The sequence below is a fragment of the Vanacampus margaritifer genome, chromosome 6, assembly GCF_051991255.1.
Source record: "Vanacampus margaritifer isolate UIUO_Vmar chromosome 6, RoL_Vmar_1.0, whole genome shotgun sequence".
Taxonomy (NCBI): domain Eukaryota; kingdom Metazoa; phylum Chordata; class Actinopteri; order Syngnathiformes; family Syngnathidae; genus Vanacampus; species Vanacampus margaritifer.
Window position 1 is genome coordinate 20,281,528 of NC_135437.1, and position 24,304 is coordinate 20,305,831.

General features: G+C 37.6%; 3 protein-coding genes across 7 annotated transcripts in view; 2 read left to right on the top strand and 1 right to left on the bottom strand.

The window, feature by feature from the left end:
• Positions 1 to 11,141, top strand: part of gas2a (growth arrest-specific 2a) — a 23,300-nt gene extending 12,159 nt beyond the window's left edge. For 2 of the 3 annotated variants that reach the window (XM_077567958.1, XM_077567959.1), the window contains 5 exons: positions 1,888 to 2,029; positions 4,536 to 4,599; positions 4,768 to 4,978; positions 5,053 to 5,160; positions 10,602 to 11,141. In XM_077567958.1, coding sequence (XP_077424084.1) covers positions 1,888 to 2,029; positions 4,536 to 4,599; positions 4,768 to 4,978; positions 5,053 to 5,160; positions 10,602 to 10,832 — 756 coding nt within the window. In that variant the 3' untranslated portion in view covers positions 10,833 to 11,141. Of the gene's footprint in view, positions 1 to 1,887; positions 2,030 to 4,535; positions 4,600 to 4,767; positions 4,979 to 5,052; positions 5,161 to 7,685; positions 10,157 to 10,601 lie in introns of those variants that run through there. The other variant, XM_077567960.1, reaches the window with a different exon arrangement.
• A 790-nt stretch (positions 11,142 to 11,931) lies between these two features.
• Positions 11,932 to 15,150, bottom strand: svip (small VCP interacting protein). 2 transcript variants are annotated; one of them, XM_077567963.1, is made up of 5 exons: positions 14,692 to 15,150; positions 14,461 to 14,511; positions 13,340 to 13,386; positions 12,829 to 12,945; positions 11,932 to 12,725 (listed from the first exon to the last, which is right to left on the bottom strand). In XM_077567963.1, exons 1-4 carry the CDS (start codon positions 14,752 to 14,754, stop codon positions 12,864 to 12,866), a joined length of 243 nt encoding a protein of 80 aa, XP_077424089.1. In that variant the 5' UTR covers positions 14,755 to 15,150; the 3' UTR covers positions 11,932 to 12,725; positions 12,829 to 12,863. The 2 variants fall into 2 exon arrangements, with proteins under 2 accessions (XP_077424089.1, XP_077424088.1); XM_077567962.1 differs by lacking the exon at positions 13,340 to 13,386 and having other exon boundaries at positions 14,692 to 15,142.
• An 8,234-nt stretch (positions 15,151 to 23,384) lies between these two features.
• The window catches only part of ano3 (anoctamin 3), a 41,132-nt gene continuing 40,212 nt past the window's right edge, over positions 23,385 to 24,304 (top strand). For both annotated transcript variants that reach the window (XM_077567952.1, XM_077567951.1), the window contains exon 1: positions 23,385 to 23,611. In XM_077567952.1, coding sequence (XP_077424078.1) covers positions 23,566 to 23,611 — 46 coding nt within the window. In that variant the 5' untranslated portion in view covers positions 23,385 to 23,565. The remainder of the gene's footprint in view (positions 23,612 to 24,304) is intronic.

Genomic DNA, 24,304 nt, shown 5'->3' on the forward strand with positions numbered 1-24,304 from the left:
TTACCACTCGACAGCTAGTGGCAAAATGGCCGCCTTCTGATATTGATAAAAACTGCTGGATTTTGCTGCTTAACTTATATTCCACAAACCCAATATTAAGTTTAGACTAGTAGGGCTGCATCGAAAATATAATTGTCAAGAATTTGGGGGGGTTGACTTCCCCTTTAATACTGTCACACTGAGAGCAATAAGAAATGGAGAATCAATGACATCAAACGATGTGCATGACACTCTTCAGGTTGCATGCTTCATCAGCTCTTAATGTAATCATTCACCACAATTAAGCAAATGTCCATCTGTGTTCAAGATGCTATACTCTTATGTTTTGTGGGACTAAGTGATTCCAGCAGAGACCAATGATAAAGCACTCTTTTGTGGCTGCTGTCTCGCCACCATCCCCATGTGTCTTGCTTCCATATCATGGAACAGAAGGATGATATGTCTTTCCCGTCATATTACCACCATGGGGTACGCTCAATACAACCACATCATTATCTTGTGAATTTTATTGCTGTCTCGGGGGCTGAAAGTTGAGTATATACAGATGTGAAGGCAGAAGTGTTGAGAATATGCAGCAGGTCCGAGCTCCAGCAAACACACAACACAAGGAGTAAGAACTTGTTCGATTTTACGGGAAATATGGATAAGAATGCAGTCAGTGGAAGGAACTGTATTTTCTGCTTTTGTCATTTGATTAAATACATCAATTGAACCCTTTTATTATTGAAAAAAAAATTAAATAATTAATTAATTAATTAATAAATAATTTTCAAATTCAAGACATGGATGTAAGAGTTTACTTGTGAGCCTTTTCATCCAATCTGTCTCTTTTAACCTTGAATTCAGAAAGCCTTGTGTTCTTTTATTCCCCATTTCTAGGAAATGTTCTTTTAGTTTTGCTAGATAGCTAGTTGTGCTGGACTAGAGTTGCTCAACTAGTCATTGCAAATTTTACAGTTAGGACGCTGACTCCCATCACTCAACTCTATATTTATAGAGCACTTTAAAACAACCACTGCTGTTTTCTTAAGAAGCAACAAAGGGGCAGCAGATACTGTAAAAAAAAAAAAAAAAAAAAAAAAAGCAGGGGCCTCAGAATCAAACCCTGTGGAACACCATATGTTCTGCAATACATGTGAATTCATTCTAATGTTAATTGCGTCTACCAAAAGTAAACAAAAATAATTTTGTCATCGCACATTTTCCACCGGACTAAAACCCTCATTAATAAACAATAACTGGGACTAAATCGGTATGGGGTTTTTTTCCGACTAATGAAGACGAGTCAAAAATGTACATCACTCAAAGGCATTTTAAAGTCATCAGCAAAGGTGTGGAAAAGCCACAGCACAAAGAAAAACACAGATTGCTATCTCACACATCAAATGAAATTGTGGCCACATTTATTTTTCCAGAAAAGCAATTGGACATTGACATGGACAGTAAAGACCTCCAGACAAAAAACAGCCCAATGAGAGCTTGGACAGAAAAGAAAAATACCCACAAAGACTGCATATTTCCAGCATGATGTCATCGCACCTTTTCTCATAGCACAGACGCACATATCCTGTATAAAACCACAGTACGGCGCATAAATCTCCCCATAGAGACCAGGTGGGGGCTGCGGGCCCTGAGCATGTCATCTGATCTCCAATCATCGTAAGCCTGGTAAAGTAGCAGCCACTATTCTGACCCGCCATCTACCATATTGATCTGTGTGCAAAAAGGTCCCCCATCCTGGGCTGAAACAAGAGCCTGTTAGCAAATAGAGAAGGAAATGGTGGTGAGAAAAGTTTTGCTAGAATTCCATGTGCTGTGGGTTTTACATGCACCTATTCACGAATGATTTTGATCCAGATTTTCTGATCACCTTTTTATCTCAACCAGGTTATCCCTTACCGGAGGATCCCATGCCGGCGTACTGCGCCGTCTGGCTCTTTCTTTGCCCGGGACAACACAGCCAACTTTCTGTCTTGGTGTCGTGAGGTTGGAGTGGGGGAAACGTGTTTGTTTGAGTCTGAGGGTTTAGGTGAGTGGATGCTTTAATGGATTTGTTTGTACTTGTCCTGAGCTGTGGAAATCACCAGCGTCATGTGGCGATAATAACACAGGGAACAGAAATCATGTAATAAATGTTTCTCAAATTAAACACTTAAAATTGTACTGAAATGGAATGTGATTGCTGCCTGCGATGCACTGTTGCCAGGCAGAAAGGCCAAAAAAGTGCTGTAAATAAAATGATACGTCACCTCAGAATGAAACACTAAAATATGACTTCTGTGGCGGCATTGTAAAATGGCATTATTGATTTTTTTGTGTTTTTTGGCAGGGGCGTGAGTTTTTTTATTATTATTATTTTTATTTTTTTATTTTTTTGCTACCATGATCCGGGTTAATAGTTTTTTATTTTTCCTCATAGTTTATTTTGTTTGGATTTTTTTTTTCAGATTCAGTTCATTTTAATTAACTCATTCACTGCCATAGATTCATAAAAAAAAATATATTAAAAATTAGGGGCGACAGGCGATTAAAATTTGTAATTGTAATTAATCGCATGACTTCACTAGTTAGCTCACGATTAATCACACATTTTATATCTGTTGTAAATGTACAATAAAACAAAATTTCCAAGTTTTCATACTCTTGTTAACAAAAGTGGGAAAACATTTTAAACTAATAGAAATACTTAAAATGATTATTTGACGTCTATAGCCGTCAATGGCATTGAATGAGATCATTTTTAGAGTGGATTTGTTAGTTTTTATTTATTTGTATTAAGGATTGGTGAGTACCGATACTTGGCCTTATTTCAAGGTACACGTGACAGCAGCTGTTACCAGTATCGTATCGGCCGCACTCTTGTCGCCATTTTGTTTGTTTGGTTATTGAACATATAAACCACCAAACAGAATTACTGAAACTAAAATAAAAACATCTCACCTTTCTTTGGCCTTGGTGGAGGTATGTGCTCGGGAAGAAATGGCTATGCTGTCAAGCACATGCCATTAAAAAAAAATTAAATAGTATTTAAAAAAAGAGCATTTTCTAGCATGCACACTAACATTAGTGTGAATTCTTGGCTCTTAGCATTCACAGTACAAACAAAAGCACAGGCAAAAGAGTGTCAGGAAAGTAGGCCAACGCTATCCAAATGTTTTCCTCAGCCAAGAGTAGGCACAGTTCTGTTTCCAGTTCTTGTTATCTCAGTATCCTCTGTTGTGAACCAAGGATATCTTGTGTCAATATCTGTGATGAAATCAAGTCAGAAGTAAAACATGTGAATCATGACGTATCATAAATTCCAAGAATGTTTATGTAATCGTCATTTTTATCACAAATGCCCGCTGGACCACCGTTCAGCAATTCAAGCTATGCGAATCCATTTCGAAGGCCACGTTTCACACTTATTGAGCCATCCGCTCAGTGAACACCCGCGTAACACTGAGCAGCTGACAACTGTCTCTTTCTTTCTTTTTCTTTTTTTCCCTCTTTCTTTCACTGAAAGGAATTTATCAGTTCAACACCACCAGGTTTGCTACCGTGCCATGGATATAGTGTGTGTAATGTATGTTGTGGTGTGAGCCACATGCAGTGGCATAGTGTGGGCTCCCAAACCCGATTGGTAGCTCACCTTAACGGTATATTATATAGTTGGTGACAAGGAAAAAGTAACGCGTCAGCAAAAAAAACACCTAAAAACTATGCTGCCGGTCACTTTCATAATGGAGCACTTCGACAACTTGCTTTTTTTGACCCCACCATGCTCCTCACTCTTGCTGGTAAAGCCTTGAGTCAGCGAAATAGGTTCGAGGTGGCCTGTCATATTACAATGGTCACACTTGTACAAGCGAGAATATTTGTATTCATGTTTGTTTAATCACATCATGCAATTGTTTGTCCACTTGCGACACAATGCGAAATGAAAAGGGGAAAAAATGACAGTTTAGGAGAATTTAGCGGCTAGCGGCTACTCCCTATATTCTCATTAGCACTTCTTCTTGCTATTTTTTTTTTCATCCTCTGGACTCCTTGTGTCACTTGTCTGCTGTAATATAATGTCTACTTCAATTAAAAACAATGCTCATGTTCTTTAGTTTGTGACGCTACGAGGATTAAGAATGCATGAGCTGCCATGTGAGCAGAATTGCTTCAAAGATGCAACGCTAGCCTACTGGTCCATTAGCAAAAATCATGACCACTGGTTGATGAAATATTTATGTTCTATATTTGTGTTATCATTCATATTTTCATCATTATCACCATAAACTCGGCTTGGAATGGATTTTTTTTTTTTTAATACTGGATTTAGGAGGTAGCAGCATTGGAATGCAAGCGCTCAAACTTTAGCATGTTAGCTCATTGCTACCTGGAAACATTTTTGGTTTGAACATGTTAGCATTTGATTTTAGCGACCATTATACAGCATTGTGTGTGTGTGTTCCTTAGAATTTTTTTTATTTATCTTCATTCACTGCTTGTTACGTGTTATGATAACGTATCGTCTACCACAAATTAACGCTGTTTTCTTTTTGAAGTTCTTCACAAGCAGCCTCGCGAAGTCTGCCTCTGTTTGTTAGAGTTGGGCCGGATAGCATCCAGGTACTGTTTAACTTTTGATATACACTCACCATCACCAGTCTTTACAAAAATAATAACGTTATTTTGTTAGGGCATTTTTTTTTTTTAAAACAGCTTATGTAATCTTTTGATGCATCAGCATAAATGTATCCATATGAATAATACTGACACTAAACTTTGCCTCCACAGGTACAACGTGGAGCCCCCTGGCCTTATAAAACTTGAAAAAGAGATCGAACAAGAAGAGAAAGCCCCTCTACCTCCGCCGTCGCCCGCATCCCCAGTTCAACCCCTCCCTCCATCGCCCTTATCGTCCCCCTCCCCTTCCCCCTCCCCATCGCCAACTCCTCCCAAAGTCACTTCGAGCAAGAAGAGCACCGGGAAGCTGCTGGATGATGCTGTAAGTCAGCAATTGCGCTTGTGGCCTCGGTACGCAAACGTACATTATAACCCGTGTGTCTTTGTGGTTTTCAGGTAAGACATATCGCTGACGACCCACCCTGCAGATGTCCCAATAAATTCCACGTGGAGAGGCATTCACAAGGCCGATACCGCGTTGGGGAAAAAACGCTCTTTATACGAGTGAGTATATGTCACGATGTCGTCCATCAGAAGACGTTTGATTTTAAAAGGGACGGAAGAGTGTCTTATAAGCACTACAAATAATTATAGTAGCACTATTTTAGAATAATTAGAATGATTTTGAAAAGTAATCTTTTTTTTCCTCAAATTGCGATAGTGATTATTTTTTCAAGGTCCTCTTCCCATGTATTTTTAAACAAACACAAGCAATAAATCAGATTTAGAAGAAAAAAAAAAACTCGGGCTATATTTGCCAGGCTTACGCTAAAGTATAGGCAAATCAACCATGAATTAAAATGAAAGAGTTTTTTCTCATCTACCGTACTTCAATTTGAGTTAACTTAATAAAACTGACTTGCAGTCGATTAAGTGTTCACTTCACAAAATACAACCAAACAATTGTCGCGTGAACAAATCATGAATCAGATTACAACAATAATGCAAACCAATCTGAGGTTTTATCACTTCTTCCGCCATTTGATTCTTGTCTGAAAAATATAGTCTAACAAATGAAAAATCCAGTTTTATCAAAATGTCAAATCATAGATGTTGTGCACTTAAATAGCATTTTATCATCATCATACGTTGACAAAGCCACATTCAATGTTCTCATTCAAACACAGAGTGTAGCATTGACGCAGCGTATCAATCAACCCACTGAAACGGTTTCCTTTTTAGTTTAAAATAATTTACTTTTATCTCTAGGATCACATGCTGTTCCCTGGCCAACGGCAGAACCGGGATAATTGTTCCTCTTCAGCCCATTTTAAATCCATCCCTTGTTAGCATGAAGCTAATTCGTCCCTCATGTCCGGCGTCCAACTTGAACTCTCATTTATTGCTAGGATGGTGTGAAAGGCCTACAGTGAGGCGCAGTGCCTTGCCGGGCTTTATTTACTGACTGCTTAACAGTCGAATGACCTGATCTCGCCTTTGCGATTTGAAAACTAGATTCTACTACATTGTGATGTCTATTTCAATGTGATGCATTGTTCCGCCTTAATTCACTGGAACTAAAACAAAGACAGAAACATTAGCTACACCCAACCTCAAAACTTCTGCCTTTACAAATAGAACAATGCAAACTTTTCAGATGAGAGGTGTAGGACGTGCATTTGATAGCTGGGCCTTCAGTGGGCACTTAATCCACTCATTCACTGCCATTGACGGCCATAGACGTCAAAAATTCATTTGAACTCTTTCCACTTTTGTTAACAAGAGTATGAAAACCTAGGATTTTTTTATAGTACATTTAGAACAGATATAAAATTTGTGATTAATCGTGAGTTAACTATTGAAGTCATGTGATTAATTACAATTTAAAATGTTAATCACCTGACGCCCCTAATTTTTTATATTCTTTTTGTTTCTTAAAAAAAAAAAAAGATTATTAAAAAAAATGTCTAGGTTTTCATACTTTTGGTAACAAAAGTGGGAAAAAAAATTTTAAACTAATAGAAATAGTTTAAATAATTTTTTGACGTTTATAGGCGTCAATGGCAGTGAATGGGTTAATACCACCACCATCACGTTGCAATTATAGAAACCATACTATACAAAAATGCAGTTAGTTTTATGTATGTCATTGTTTCTGATAGTGTTTTGAGTATGATGCACTCACTGCAAGCTTTCTGCTGGGGCTCTTGTATTAGATCTGTACTGGTGTGTACCTAATGTTGTGGCCAGTGAGTTTGTGTTGATAGTGACGCACACTCGGGAATGAAAGTCATCCATCGTGCAAAAAGCCTGCTGTTCTCATTGACTGAAAATGCTATCCGGACAAATTTCCATCCCCGGCCAAGCATAATGTGACTCATTGGCTATAAAGACAAAATAAGAGCAAAGTGCTGAGCAAAAATATTCCTTTCAAAACATTTGATCAAGTACCGTTCATTGACCGTCAGAATCTACACGTCCAGGAAATGTTACTCAACTTTCCATGAGTGTAGAAAGAGGAGATGCATTCTCCAGTTAGTAGAGATTCGATTCATGTGTTGTCCGTCCCCTTGGGATGGTGGTTACTTGGCAACCCACAACCTGGATTCACACCTCCAGAGAATTGACTCTTGGCTGTCCTCTACTGTCAGCATATGACATAGCAGCTCCCCAAATCAAATTGTAATACAATCACATGCCGAGCTAAAGTGAAAGATGCTGTTATGCTTTGGAAAAAAAGAGAAACAAAAAAGCTCACACCACTTTATTTAATAAAAGCCTTTACAGCGAGAAGAGCACGACATGTTGTGTAAGCTCGTTTTCATCATTTTCTGTTGGATGACTGAATACCTTAATCTTGATGGCTTGGTTGCTGAGCAACCAAGGACAGGTGGTGAAAAGCCTACGCTGCCTTTATTCACCTCAGTGTACATGTAAAGTCGTTTTTATTTCTGTAGCCTGGAATCAATTTGCCTCGCCTCTCAGGGCTTCACAAACATGCCTACATCATCCTTTACGGAAAAGGAATTTGTTCAGGCCAGACAGAAATGTCATGCAGGAAATCCAACTATGTTTTCTGTCTTTCCCAGGGCATTGGATTGATCGCAACCGGACTGCTTTGTTTGTCTTGGGCGACGTAAAAGACTTCATCAGTTCCTGCAAAAACAGCCTGAGTTGGGCGGCGCAGTCCTAACCAAGCCTTGTAGCATGAACTGCCTTCTCAGATCAGAGACAAAACATCTTGTTTTTTAAAAATCTTATATTGATATACACTCACTGGTCACAACATTAGGTAGACCTGGAACATTAAATGGAGTTCAATATAAGGGCTGCAAAAAAAAAAAAAAAGGCTTATAATTACCACTTGGATTGACACAGTCAGAGATGGGTTTTGACCCTTAATGAAATTCACAATTCACAGCCAGATCAATTTTTATCTTTATCATTAATATATTACTATATTTAAACTACTGGATGCAGAAAATTGAATTCCAAATCGCTACTGCCACCTGTGGCCGAAAAATGAAATTTCATTTTCCCTTCTTCTTACACAACGCTCACATGACAGCCACAGACAAAGGGTGGGAAATTCTAACCCAAATTCTATCTGAAAACTATTTGCTAGAGGCTTACAGGAGCGCCCATTGTGAACAGTTAAGGTGTTAATCTACTAATTAGAAGATGTTTCAGTCATAAATGGGCAAATAAAAAGACTATTGTAAAGATATTTTTGGGCCAAATTGTTACAGAGAGCAACTTTAACTCATTCACTGCCATTGACGGCTATAAACGTCAAAAATGTATTTGAACTATTTCTATTAGTTCAACATTTTTTTCTCCACTTTTTTTTTTAACAAGCGTATGAAAACCTAGAATTTGTTATTGTACATTTAGAACAGACATAAAATTTGTGATTAATCGTGAGTTAACTTGCAACTAATTACGATGAAAATTTTTAATCGCCTGTCACCTATAATTTTAGAAAAAATGAATTTATGGCAGTGAATGAGTTAATATGTTAAATAAAAGCAGTTTCCTTTCTATACATGTCCATACATTCCCTATACTGTACAGTACATCAAATGAATATCTATCTGGAAGCTATTATCCTTGATTGGCAGATTTTCTAAAATATCTCATTAGTGTTCAGGTCAAGGTTATATATAAAAACTGACAAAATACTATAAAAACGGAAATGCTTACCGTTCTTACGTTAATAAAAAATAACTATAATTATAGCGCAAATGTCGTTCGTTTCATCATACATGAACATATGCCACATAAAAAAAATACAAAAACTAATAAAAATAAACTAAAATTAAGGATTGTCGAAATAAGAAAAACTCATTCAAAAAGACAAACCTGCTCTAAAAATTAATTAAAATGAACTCAAGTAAAGAAAAAAAATCAAAACCATATCTAAATTAACTATAATCCCAAACTATTCTAACCCTAGCTCAGGTGGCGCTAATGCTAACAAAGTGTGAGCTACATCATTTGACCTCTGTGAGTCACTCAGTGCTCACTCAAGATACCTCAATCAAAATGATGCTGTCAATTGAACAGCCAGCAGCTGCTTCTACTAAAAAAACAAAACAAAAATAATCGTTGGTTGGCCATGATGTGTAGGTCAGGCCTGCGAGACCCTCTCTGCTCGAGGAATAAATGAGGTGGCTGTAGTCCAAGCACCTCCTTAGTGTTTGTGAGAGTTTCTGTCAAATATACGCCCCCGGCCCCCATCCTTCTCGGGCTGCCGGTCACTCGGACTCGGGTTGTGTCCCAAAGCGGCGTGATTGAAAGGCCTGGGCGACACGCAGCTCCATTAAATCCAAAGGTTACAAAGCCTGAAGGCCTGCTGTCACTGATTGGAAGCACCGCCCTGCCAATGGCTCGAGATTGATTCTTTTAAGAGGCTTATAAATGTTGCATGCAGGGCAGGAAGTCTCATATCTCAGACTGGGGTGACAATCTCAATCTCACTTTGGAGCCATTGAGCAAGCGTTGGGAATCAACCGTGTTCATAATAACCTGTTTGATCTTTATCTTGAGAAGGACATTTTGTAACCTATCTTGTATGTTTAATGAGGTAGTTGGTGAAATGCTTCCATAGTGAGGCCTTGAGCAATGCTTTTGTCTCAGCCTCTATTTCTTCGACGACGTTGCCATGGTAGCCAAGCGTGAGACTGTACCCTGATATGGCAGGGGGCACAATTTGGAAGAAAAACGGAGCGGAAACAACAACCAGTGAAGTAGAAAGCGTTGGTAAACTGAAGTAAAAATGATTGACATTCACAACCTAAATTATGATGTGAGCGTTCGATGACATCAGCAATTTCTCATCTTCTGATTGGTTGGTCAGAGCAAAACCTGCTACAATTGCAGTTTTCTGTAGTATTGACAGAGGTGGGTTAAAGTCAGGTAAGTAGTGAATGCCGAGGTACATTTGACATTTTTGTAGGAAGATGGAAGGAGGGTACTTTTTGTCTCCTTTAAAGATGACGTTTTTAAGCAGAAAAATATGGCAGTTTTTTTTATCACTATCGGGGTGGCCATTTTGCCATTTGCTGTCGACTGAAGATGACATCACAGTTGTGCAGGTCTCAGGTAACAGCCAATCACAGCTCAGCTTCAGAAAAAAAGATGAACTGTGATTGGTTGTTGCCTGAGCCCTGAGCACCTGTGATGTCATCTTCAGTCGACAGCAAGTGGCAAAATGGCCGCCCCCTGAGATGGATAAAAATGGCTGGATTTTGCTACATAACTCATATTCCACAAATGTAATATCAATCAGAATGTCATGTTTAGAGTAGTGAAGTCACATATAACATATCATTGTCAAGAAATGTTTCAGGTTGACTTCCCCTTTAACACATCATCCCTGTATTAGCTGTCGGTGTTATTACCTCAATTCAATCATCTTACAACATCAAAGTGATGCTCATCTTCAAGCCAAATCCCTAATCAGAAAATTGCCAAGAATCCTAATCCTGCTTACTTGTTCTCAGATGCTGCACAACAAGCACGTGATGGTGCGTGTTGGAGGAGGCTGGGAGACGTTCGAGAGCTACCTGCTCAAGCACGACCCATGTCGCATGCTCCAAATCTCCCGCGTGGAAGGGAAGACGTCCCCCGTCGGCGGCAAAGGTCTCAACATCAAGGACCTGACGCCCGACAGCTACTTGGTGGTGGCAGCCAACTACCGAAGCAAAAAGTCAACACAGGAGACCGCACCATGAGGTCTTTAGCTGTGATATGTTCATGTCGAGACATTTCAAACTCATCATTGCAATATAATGAGTCAACTGGCTATACATGGTGTATATTTACTTTTGTAATATTAGAACCAGTTTAGGTTTATACCTTTTGCACATTTTTCTTTATGTGCCTGAATTCATACGACTGTACCTTTTATTGTTAAAAATGTAACTTAATTGGACTTTTTGAACTTGTAGGCGGTTTATATTAGCTGAAGTGGACTTTCGATGTTTGCTTCCTGGAAACAAAGTTGACATTTGGGTGCAGCATTAAAAATGCAACTGTGACAATTAAGTGAATGTTGATTTACAAAGTAAACAAAACACAAAGCCTAGTCTAGCCCAAAGTTTATTGGTTTATTGCATTTTCACAGAGCACTCCCACATGTTTACATTCTAAGAAATGGAAACCTTATTTGTTTATACATTGTTACCTTTTTTATATAATCTTCATTTTAAAGACTTATACAACACCCAAACAATATGTTGCTTTGAATTTAATTGATACTGCATTTTTTTAGTTTCTTGAAAAGCCATATATGGGCCATTCCATCGAATCGTGCCATTTGCCTGTAATTCTCTAAAAACTAAATTCTAACGTATACATATACAGTATTAAACTACTCAAAATGTGTATTGGTCCATCTCAGACAACTTGATTTTTTTCACTCATGTTTTTATTTTATTTTACTGAAACTCAGTAATAACGAGTGATTTTTTCCCCCTTAGCATAGAATTAGCAAATATATTACATATACCCTCACATTTATGCTAATAGCACATTAAAATAATTAAAAAAATAATTTAGGGCTGTTCGATGGAATGGCCCATTTAGGTCTGACGTACACTTCCTGTTAGCTAAATTGATTCCTCTCCCCTGGCTTTATTTGTTCTGCTTTGCTGCTCCCTAGAGGTGAATAATTAAAAGTTCAACTCTTCGAGGATGTCGTACAGCTGATGCAGATGCATACATTTGTTAGCTATTTGTCAATAAATGCCAGATTTCACAATTTGACACATTGCAACTTGTGTCATTAATTTGTATTTCATATTCTGAGAAAAAACAGAACCCACACAGCCATATCAGAAATGTGATTTATTGTAGCAAATGACATTGGCTTGGTTATCTTTGCGACCAAATGCCGAAAGCGTTTGCAGATCAAGTCAAAGCAGTGAGAAATGCACTTTAGCTCAGTCAAAGTTAAATACTTTAATTATTAATCCTTCACTCTACTGTCTTTCACATTGCAGTTTGCTGATAATTCAAGTGCTCACACAGACAACTGTGTTGGAAAGAAAAGCTTACATATGGCAACGCAGTTCATAAGATATTCAGCAAGTTCACGGCAGTAAAGTGAAATTGTGCTCAAAATAAGATGAACAAATGTAGTGTTTTTCATCATAGGTGATGCACCTGCAATTGGTTGTTATTCACACTTCTTGTGTGGGCTTGAAAGTCTGGTATGATAAAATCATTGTTTACATATTCAACTCCAACATGCACTGAAATGCAAAACATGAATGTGGAAGTCCAAACTGAACTTTTATGGGTTTATCAGTCTAATGAGTCGAAATCATGTTTGGAAAATTGGACCCTTAAATGTTGGATACTCAGATTATCGAGTTGTTGAAACTTGTAACTGGTAAGACACACTTGGGTTTTTCCAGCTGGTTTGGAAACAAGGCTTGCGGTCTTGGTAGTCCCGCCCCAATCAAATCGAACAGATCCGCATTAAGAACTTTGAGACGTTTGTTTCAAACTATTGTGAAAATAAAAGCTATAAATACAGATGTGGACAGCTGTTCACAACATCTCGCAGTGATCCCTCTGTGGTTTTGAAGCTTTTGAGTTTCCTCGTTTCATCCCACCTGCCACTACGGAGCAAAAACAAACAAAAAATGGTTTATCGTGTGTAACGTTTGATGTCAATGGATTTAATTTTCAAATGGAATGATCTATTATCGTTTGTTGGCTTACCTTCAACCCGCCGCCACCGCCCGACACAGACGTACTCATCGCCTGTTTCTCAATCTCTTCTTGCTTTTTTCTTTTCCTTTCAACCGCTTCTGGGTTTTTGACACCCCGGTGTGCTGTCTGATAAAGAGCCAAGAACATTAAATTGCAGGTGTTTGCTTTGAAAAATAAAATAAAAATATATGCAAGGCTAGGCTTGGGTCCAAACAGCGTGCTATTTTGCAAGAAAAAAAATGCAATAAGCAGTTAAGGGTGCATCAAAACCAGCAAAGCAACATACAGTAAAACTGCCAGAAAAGTATGACATTCAGAGACACAAAACATGTGCTGCAACATAGGGGTGGGTTAAGATCCAGCATTTTATTTGTGGTAGTAAGAGTGAGGCTAGCCGTTTTTATTTTGCACAGTGCCAGAGTGAGCCTTTTTTTCCTCTTACTTTCTCTTAAGGGGACTAAGGAAGATGTGGTAGATGAGGTAAGGGGAAATCCAGAGTCACCTATTTGTGTCCACTTACCTTATGGCAGCTTTTGTGTGGCTCTTACGGGTGTGCAAGTGGCTTCTCTGTACAGTAAAACATAGCTCACTAAAGACCATCTTAATATCTTTCTTGGCCTTTTTTTTTTTTTTTTGAATCTATCAGTTGACTTAGACATGACAGAGCTCTGGATAACAAATCCTCTGTTCACAATATACACATCTGTAAAAAAATACCTTTAAAAAAATATTTCAGATTATATGCATAATATTCTCGCGCAAAAACTGATAAAAAAATAAATAAAATAATTTTTATTCCTATAGTTGGCTGGCGTGGCTGCTTTAGAGTGCCTCGTTGTCCGCCGTGAGTGTGCGTGCACAGTAAGAAAGACGGAAGTAGAAGGATTTTTTTTTTTTCCAAGGTGAACTTGACCGTCAGCATGTGGACATGGGCTTCAAGCTGGCGTGGCCACTTAAGAGCGCCACATTGTTGGAAAAAGCAATACGATGACACGGTGGGAAATATTCCAGCCACCAGAGACTTAAAACGGATATATTTTCACGGCGAAGACACGTAGTTATTAGTTGGCATAAGAAAGTTGCGAGAAGCAGCATCCATTTTTCCAGGTCGTAGTATTTGATTACCAGGTGTGATATTAGCACATTCTTTGGACACACACGCAGTGTTTGAGAAAGGAAACAATTTGAATTTTAAAGATTTGAAGCCTCATTTTATACAAAATTTGGCAGGGTGGTTAACAAATCTCACCACAAGTGTGTCAAATATTGAATACATTATTATTGCTTCCAATAGGCGTACATATATTTCTATATTTTTTCCCCCTTTTACATCTTATTTTAGCCATCACTATTTATTTCCCTTATGAGATTTATTGTGTTTTCAATGTTTAAAAAAAAAAATCTGTTTTACCTATTAATCCACGTCATTTGATATTTGCCTGGAGTCCCTTCTAAAAAGTTCCATTGAATGTAAATAAACCTGGAAAATTAAAACGCCAAAATGTCCAAAGAACCAATAACATCCTGAAACTGAAACGTCACATGACAGCTTCATGAACGTGGGATTATTTACAACTACTACTGCATGGCTGTGTAGTGCGTATAAAGGAGTGAAAGTGTTTTTCCAAACACACATTTTACCTCTTTTTGTCTTTTCTCTGCAGCCTCAGCCAAATGTCGCCTCCTCGTATCCTGGAAACACGACCGAAGTATTTAGCTTCATAAGTAAACAAACCCAAATTTGGTTAACCGGGCTCGGCCCAGCATGCCATCAAAACACTAAGCATTAACACATTTTCTAGGTACTCTCAAGATCTAGTATGCCAGAGTAATAGCACAGACATTGTGTTAAAGTTATTTGTGGTTACATACTGGATCTGGAGTGTCAACAGCGTCGTCGACTGCCCCACCAAAGCACGGTAAACACATCCCCATTCTGGACTTTGCAGCAAAAGGCAACGTTGAAAAGTAGTTTTTCTGCGTCTATTAGCTTTGTGTTGTTGTTGTTAAAACTACCAACTAACTAATACTCTACTACCTGGGCCACTCTTGAAACCGGTGGTCAAAAGAGAAGTAAGAAGCAGCTTCTACTAAAGGCTGGCGACGCTACGTGCAGGGACATGACGTCGACGTTAGCTTCGGCTAACATTAGCATTCAAGCTAAAACTACGAAGCACAACCCCGACAGTGACGTATGCATCCCGCACCCCTTGTTTAGACACCGCTGCATTTGGAAGGTGGTCTTTTAACGCCAAATAGTCTGGTGAGTCTTTGTGCCAGTTTAACCCATAGACATACATATATGGTTTAACCCACGCCTAATGTCCTGGCTGTGCTATGTTCAAGAACAGTTAACAGTCAACTGTATAAAAAATTTATGATAACAACATGATGTACAACAAAATGTTACTCTGCTGTTGAGAAACTAGGATTTAGTTGTTGTTGTTTCTCTTCATAATAATAATAATAATAATAATAATAATAATATATATATTTGTTAACGAGTTTGTGTAAATGCATCCATTAGTTCAGAACTGCTTCAAAGAGACTGATCTTGAACGCAACTCGGGATTACGTAAACGCGCATTTTTCAACCGTTTGTGCAGTAGCACCATCTTGTGGCAAAAGAACATAACTGTCAACACGACAAGTACTCAGCAATAATGGACTGTAGTACAAACTGTATAGCGACTCTACAGTAATGATTGACTGCTTTTTGAAAACCTCCCTGACTGGCGCAATAAATCCAATCCGATCATGTATTATAACCACGACTCAAACGTTTTTCTTTTTTTTTTTTTACAAATACACAATCAGCCTGAATGACAAATTCCATAATGTTTTGCTGCTGAAACACATGAAGTGAGACTTCCATCCGATAAAATTTCATTAATCTAATGAAACAAAGTTATGACCTTTAAACATTGATTTATTCCTCCAAATTCAACCCAAGTCCACTTTTGAAAATATATTGTCCTCTTGTTGTAATTGGTTGAGAGATGGAAGAGTGACGTCCAAGCCTTTTGAGAGGGTGAGTGATGCTCCATAAAGCAGTTCCATCAAATCAGTATTCTCAAGCTTGACAGTTTAATGCTGGAGCCGATTTCACCCAACAAACACTTTAAACTCCTCCCCTCCATCCCGGCTGCAGCGTTCCAGGTTATTTTACAGCTCAAAGTGCGGCACTGTGGGGGAATGGCAGCCTCGTGAGATTATGCAGCCCTTACAGGTGTACATGTGTCAATCACAAAGTTACTGATGGAGGATTTACATTGATGACACATGGACGGGAAAGTATCTCAGGATGTTGATGGCTCTTCAGGTAAGTTCCTTAACAGGATATTTTTCAGTGAAAGGAAGTGAGTTTCTGTTGTTTGTGACTGTAACTGGAACATATTTTTAATACTAAAATCACTTTCATTATGTTGTCAATAATGATATTGCCCTGTTTTCAGTTAAAACGTGGCTGTTCTTATTTATTCTAATACTATAAAACATGTAGCTAAGAAAACATTATTAGCAGAAGCACTTATTTAACAAACTATATCAGTGAGATTATAGGCAGATTAGTGATCATTGACCGTAACATTTAACATAAAAAAAAAATGTCATTCATGTGGCGGCCTAGACTAAAAGTTGACAACATTGCTATCACTTTACCAATGCTTGCTTGCAATAGAAGAAATTGATCTCACCACAGTCCTCAACAACATCTTTTGGACACCGTGAACTTCTTAAATTGATTGCAAACCACTAAATCCAGTCCATAATTCACTCTTGTCATCCCTTAAAGTTATACTGTTGAATCGCCGGACCTTAGGATATAAAACAATAGATGAAAACTGATCTTTTAGAAATGATTTATTCATGAGCTTTGAATGAATGCAACATACAACAGACATGCAAAGTCGTCATGTTGTTTTGTTAATATCCTTTTAACTCATTCACTGCCATTGACAGCTATTGACGTCAAAAATTAATTTGAACTTTTTCTATTAGTTTAAAATTGTTTCCACTTTTGTTAACAAGAGTATAAAAACCTAGAATTTTTTTTATTGTACATTCAGAACAGATATAAAATTTATGATTAGTCGTGAGTTAACTATTGAAGTCAATTAAAAAATGGAATCGCCTGAAGCTATTAAAAAAAGATAGAAAAGATTATTAAAAATTAGGAGCGTCAGGCGATTAAAAATTTTGATCGTAATTAATTGCATGACTTAATCACAAATTTTATATTTGTTCTAAAAGTACAATTAAAAAAATGTAGGTTTTCATACTCTTGTTAACAAAAGGGTAAAAAAAAAAGTTAAACTAATAGAAATAGTTGAAATGAATATTTGACGTCTATAACCGTCAATGGCAGTGAATGAGTTAAACAACAGATATATATTTAAAAAATAATTCCACTTAAAAGTTTGCAAATTAATGAGGAACAAATTTGATCCAATGTGCATAAATATCAGTGGTGAGCCCCAGAGCATGACAGCCGTTCACTTTAATGAGCTGCTTTTGAACGCACGCACGCACGCACGCACGCATGCTGCAACTTCTATTAGTCGTTACTGTACACATCATCTCGGCCTGAGGCATACGTACACACAAATGTAAACACTGTAGTCATGTTCTGATTGCTAATAGGACAATGTTTACATATATGTGGAGACAAAGCCTGAAGCCCAGTTTAAAAATCGGTGTTAAACCTTCACAGGGCATTTATTGCAGTGAATGGAATTAAAAGGCCAATATCAAAGCGTATTGAAATATATTTGTAAGATTGTGTTGACCTGGCATTTAAAAAAAAATCCTATTGTCACTATACTATATATATATATATATATCTTTGTAACATTTGCATTATGATTTTTTTCCCTCTTTGCTGATTGGCTATGAGAAATCATTTAGTTCTCCACTCTAGCCAAGCACGAATGGTCCATTTTGAACACCCGCTGATTTTTGCGAAATATGGTTCCTTGCTCACTAAATAGCTACAAACCTTTTTCAATAGCACAATAATTCCTTGTGTAATGTTGAGTGTGAACTCAATGTGGCCATTTGATGAGACAGTTAAGACTTTTTTGTGATTGAAGGCTATATAAATAAATTTCACCTGACATGGCTAAATGTTTTATCCTCGATTCTTACTATTGCTAAGCTATTAATAAGCTAAATATGGAAGACTTATTGGAATCAAGCTTTTTTTCAGAGGGGAGATTTGTTGCTTCTTGAGGGGTGGAAATCATTTAAAGCTCCAAAAATATCTATTTTCGTGACTTCCATGAATCCTGCACAATGTGTGGTGTAACACTGCACAGAGGCAGATTAGAGCAAGTATTGGTAATTTTGCGCTGCTGTGGGCGTGGTCTAGAGCTGACTTGTATCATGGTAAACAATATAATGTCTCGGAGGGTCCGCTGTTCACAACTTTATAAATGAAAAAAAACCCACGTTAGACAAGCTGTCTACCCTGAACCGCTGTTAGACATGGTCTGAGCAGGTAGTTGCCGTGGGTGGCGGATACCGGGCTGTCAAATTCACATACATGCTCTGCTTCCTTGTGCTGATATGAAAATCAAGAATCCACCATACTTTGTATGAAAATAAGAGGCTCCGAAGTGTTGTAGATAGGGGTGTGGCAAAAAATCGATTCTCATAAGAATCGCGATTCTCATTTAGTATGATTCAGAATCGATTTTAAATGTCACAAAATCGATTTTTATTTCAATTATTTTATACTGTCTTGTTTGTGTGTGCCTTTATTCGGAGCACTGTTCATGTTGTACACGATTTGGCCACTTAGGGGCAGTGTGGTTCCGCTCGTTTTGATACACTGTTAAGTTGTAGCCACATAGAAGCAAAAAGTCATAATCAAGTTATTCCAATAAAAGTTTTTTTTTTTTTTTTTGCAGTGTAGGATGGTAAGATGCTTCTCTGTATACATTCTTGAAGCGTTTTATATGAATAGTCGTTCTTTTGAGTGATAAAAGTGCCACGAGTAGCGCGCTAATTAGCATTAGCGAGTCAAACTGGAGTAGATCATGACAATTCTTTGCATATCTTTAAATTGAAGCAGAAATCATTGTCAATCAAATGATTTTAAATTTAAAATCGTTCTGAATCGATAATCGATCCTGAAATGGATTTTTGGCACAAGATTTGTGAGTTAGAAAAGAATGTAAATCTTATTGATTTTGGCGTAAGTCCTTAACTAAAATATACAAACATGGAAGAAGATCTGACTACTTTTGGAAAGCGCTAACATGAGCTCAACATTTTGCTGCTCACTTAATATGTCTTCTAAATTGATGGAAAATGTTTTTGGCTTTTAGCAATCACTAATGCAGGCTGTTTAAGAGCTGTTTAGGCTCTGAGAGGCCATGTTGTAATGGACACACTGCAATTAACACACACACACACACTTTACCTTATATTTATGTATGACATGATAGCTGTTACTACCCCCTTTGTTTTATTATCAAGTAGCTGGTAAGTGAAGATTTCTGTGTCCAATCGGGCTAACATGCCGTGCACATCAATTCCAATAATAACATTTTCTTTCAGTGTATGCTTGCATAATATTCTACATTTTCAATAGTGGAATAGAGGAATTGAATGTAGTGACATTACACTGTCTCTTGTTTAAATAAATAATCAGCCAGGCAGGAAGTTCATCGAGGAAGCACCTGCTCATGTATCGATCTCAACTAATGTCTCCGTGCCTTCTGAAATTCTTAATGACAGTTTTTCACTCAGTGAGTGTAGTCATATCAGACCGGCACACTCTCTCGCTCTTATCTGACCACTTTCCAAAAGTTCTCGCATGGCTAGTTGCACTTTGTCAATCAGTGTTGGTGCAATAATCTTTATTAATGGCGGACGATCCCCACAGGGAGTTGACTAAATATGCTTATTCAGGGGGAAAATGCTTCAGCTTCCACTCTGGAGCTTCAGGCTGTGCTGGTAATGATTGCTGCTGCTGCTGTCATGGACAAAAAAAAAAAAAAAATATATATATATATATATATATATATATATATATATATATATATATATATGTATATATATATATGTGTATATATATATATATATATATATATATATATATATGTATATATATATATATATATATATATATATATATATATATATGTATGTATATATATATATATATATATATATATATATATATATATATATATATATATATATATATATATATATATATATATATATATATATATATATATATATATATATATATATATATATATATATATATATATATATATATGTATGTATATATATATATTTATTATTATTATGATTTATTCTGACATGCGCTTGTGATACAGGAGGATCATGTCATCAGGACAGTTGCATGTGGGTGCCCCTGCTGGACAGCTGGGCCTGCCGCTCCTTCGCTGGCCTCAGCCAATCAGCCTCCTGGAGCTCCTCGCCTGCCCACACCCACTCGGGAGACACTCGAAGCGAGCAGACTTCCGGTGAGTTTGCACCATCAACATGCACAATGGTCATCTTGCTGAGGCCTGCTTTTTTGGGGGGGGGAGTTGTGTAAAAATACATTAAAACTTGGGGTGTCAGGTGATTACAGTATTTTATGGTAATTAATCGCATGACTTCAATGGTTAACTCGCAATTAATCGCAAATTTTAATTTAATTTTAATATTACGGTTTTCATACTCTTGTTAACATAAAAGTGGGAAAAAAATGTTAAACTAATATAAATATGGCTGCATCTTTTAGTCATTGCTACAGTAATTTCCTAATCATAAATTTTTTTTTAAATTAAAAAGATGTACTAACTGTACTGTTAAAAAGTTGAGGTAATTTTTCTGCCACTAGATGGCATTATTGTGTTTGATTTTTCTTTGATTCATTTTTTTTTTTTTAAATGATGCGATTAACGGAACTGCAACCCTGCATTTGAATAAACAATGATAGCAAATAAAAGAGCTTGATTAATATTGATTCAGTCGTGTATTAGTGCGGTAACAGTGTGTAGACTTTTTAGACATGCAGTGACCACATTGACCACAAGGTGACAGTGTTGAGCCTTCCTGAAGCCTCACTCCCCCTGCAGTGCTGTCATCTGACCTACATCTGAACATGCAGGGACTGGAGAGATGACATTTTTAAAATGGGGCTGACCCTATAAGAGCTGCTTGATTATTTATTAAGCGGTCCGGCGCAAGGAGTGCTGGTAGCTTCGAGTTTTAAATGGCGTGTCGCAACACTCGCCATCCGCCCCGCCACAAGTCACCATCCCTACATTTTAACAGTGGGGGAGGAGGACAGCAGATGGTGTTTGCACCGGTATGACACCTGTCTGCCTCTCCTCCAAAATGTACATGTTCTTATTATGGTCCACTTGGCTGAAGGCTGAAGATTCAGTTGCCACTGTGGACAAGTGGTACGATTAAAAAAATAATAATAATAATAAGGGTAGTCTTTTCTGTGATGTACACTTGAGCGTGAGAGTAAATCATAATCATCCTATTCTGCAGACTGCGGCATATTGGTTAGCACAGAAATAAAGTGCACTCTTGTGTTATCTGTCTTCCCTACAGAGAAATAAGACAAAATTGAACCATCAGTTTTAATATCCGGTTAGCAGCTGCACTACAGGACGGAAGTAGAAGTTTTCGTAACTAATGTGTAACAATTAGCTCCCAAGAAGGACTGCCCTGCAGCATTGTGTTTATTGATTGTTGGATTTTGGATTAAAAAAAAAAATAATGTTTGCTCACGGTCTAAGATGCCAAAATTTGTTCACGCCAGGAAAAGCTGAGAGCATGTGGTGTTTATTTGTAACTGCATTGTTACTGCTGGCCAGTCAACATTCTGAAGGACTTACTTTTTATTCTTCTTCTTATTATTTTAATATATATATATTTAACCTCTATTTTCTTTTTTTAAAAAAAGAACTAATTCTCATTTACTTGATGACAGTTTTTTTTCAATTTTTTTTGCCTTAAGTATCAGTGGCTTATATTTGGTATCGTTACTCGCCCATCCCTAAAAGAAACCACTGCAATAATCAGTAAAATAACTTGAAACTGACACAAGCCATTATTCATTTAAAAAATACTGAGAATTAACCAATGAAACCAGTCATTGTTTTGTTATTGTGGCCCAACAGTCTTTGGTCTTTGAAACCCAACCAATGAAAAGGGCCTGGTACCCGTAATTTCATATTTTTTTGCACAACCTTTTGTTCTAATGAGATTTTATCGCGACTGTTATTTTGGCAGAAGGTGCTCAAACATGCGTTCACCAGAAAGTTTGTTCCAGCTTTTTTTTTTAAAAAATATTTTTTAGAGATGATGTCTAATAGTAATTTGTATCAGGGTTTGGTTGCTTTGTTTTTTTGCCATTCTTGTTTTTTTTTTTGGTTGTATGTTTTTTAATTAGCTATGCATTTATGTCTTCATCACATTTCAATGCAGAACACCTTGATAGTCTTGAGATTTCTTTTCACCTAGCAGGTATTGCAAAGCACCCCCAGAACATTTTTTCTAAACATCCAAATTTGTTAGGTTATTTGTGGATGAGGTGGGGAAAAATATACTTTATAAAATTTCTAAATAGGCTTTATAATCACCCCCCCCCCCCCCCCTCCGCTGGAACAGATAAATGGAATTTCTGCTTATTTCATTTCAATTTCAAAATAAAAGCCAAAATTCAGAATTGTATTTGTTTTTTTCTTCAAATTTCTACTTTTTTTTTTTTTAAACCTATTCAAATTGTTTAAACTTTAAACTGTTGATGTTATCACTTCCACTGTTTTTGCCGAAATTTCAAAACATCCCTCCCCCCTCTTATTCATACTGCATTTGTTTAAATTTCAAAACAAAAGTCAAAATGTTATCCCCCCCCATCCAATTTCTACGTTTTTTGACCGATTCAAATTGTTCCAACTGTTTATCTTATCCTTACCGCATTTTTTCCCCCACTCTTTCAAAATAAAAGTTAATATTTTTTTTATTGCCTTCTTGAAGAAAAAGGGCTATTACAATAAACTAACAATTTATTCAACTTGATAAATGAAATGATACGTTTTAATTTACCACATTTACAAAACAACGGCTAAATGAATGCATTTCAATTCTCAATATAGATGATATAGGCTACTTTGCCCATCTGTCAGTTTTTGCTACTTGATTGGATTTCATGAGATAATGCTTTTGTATAGTTTGTAATAAACTATGGCTCCGTGTCGTTTTACTTTTCCTGCACTATTAGTTCATTAGGCTTTGAGGTGCGTGTTGGGGGTCGAGCCACCTTCAGTCAGTGTGGCTCAAAATCAACGATGGATCGATACGCGGATCAATGCGCATAATTGTCACTTCATTTGCGAGGTGACTTTCCTGCTGCTTATTCGGAGTCCTTTGATCAGGGAGCGCAGGGGGGCGACGTGTCAATCCCTGGACCCCCACCCCCCTTCCCCATCACTTTATCCTCCTCCCCTCTGCACGTCACCATGACAACAGCCGCGGATGGTTCGCCACTAGTATAGCGGAGAAGGGAGGGGTGGGGGGGGGGGCATGCGGAGCTTAGACAGGTGCTGCTGTTGCGCTTTGCGGATCGTCCGAGCAAGGGCTCTGTAAGAAGGATGGAACCCGGGAGGACGCGTACACAACCCCGTTGTAGTTTGACTCGCACGCGGCCAGTTTGCGGTTCGATTTAAGGAATTTGGTTGGGCGGGAAAACGCGAGATCGCCGCAATGGTGCACCACTCAGGCTCCATTCAGTCCTTCAAGCAGCAGAAAGGTGGGTTGCAAGTGTGGCCAATGTACGTCCTTTGCTGCTGGATTTCTCAGCTTTTGGAGACTCCCCCCCGCCCCCCTCTTGTTTAGTACTTTTTAAATGAATATCAACTTGTCGGACATAAAGCTCTGCATGGTGCTTGAAAGTCTTGGACCGTTTCTCAGCCACACTCGTTTTATTTATAGTATATTATTGCATGATGTATGAGATACTGCAGGGCGAGATATTGAGAACAGTTTGCATGCTGTACTCAGAAAACGCATGACCTTATGCACAATCCAATCAGTGCAAACAAAAGCCCACAGAACAGCATAATCCTGAGCTCATCGCTGGAAATTACATATAGGCACAGATGAGTTTTTTTTTTTTTTTTTAATAGTTCTTCAATCCTGTAAAATTCCTTTCTACATAATGCTGTATACGCTATTTCTATAAAGGTTTCAACAACACACAAAAAAAAAACACCTACAAAGGTTCATTTTGCTTATTATTTTCAATCTTAACCTAAATGTAATCTTATTTTCAACATGTCATGATTTTAAAGTCTCCTAAACGAGCAGTGTGTTCCAAATGTCACAAATGCATCATTGTTAGATCATAAGGAAGGTTTTTGGAGCAACAATTCAGTCTAAAGTGACCTATAAAAGTCTCAATTGGAGAGCTCAGTGCTTTGTTGGGAGTGAAAGAACATCCTGA

Coding starts and splice junctions, on each gene's coding strand:
- svip (XM_077567962.1), bottom strand. CDS start 14,754: ATGGGGATGTGTTTACCGTGCTTTGGTGGGGCAGTCGACGACGCTGTT. Junction 14,512..14,691: donor CTGTTGACACTCCAGATCCA/GTATGTAACCAC, acceptor TCGTGTTTCCAG/GATACGAGGAGGCGACATTT. Junction 12,946..14,460: donor CAGAGAAAAGACAAAAAGAG/GTAAAATGTGTG, acceptor GCTCTTTATCAG/ACAGCACACCGGGGTGTCAA.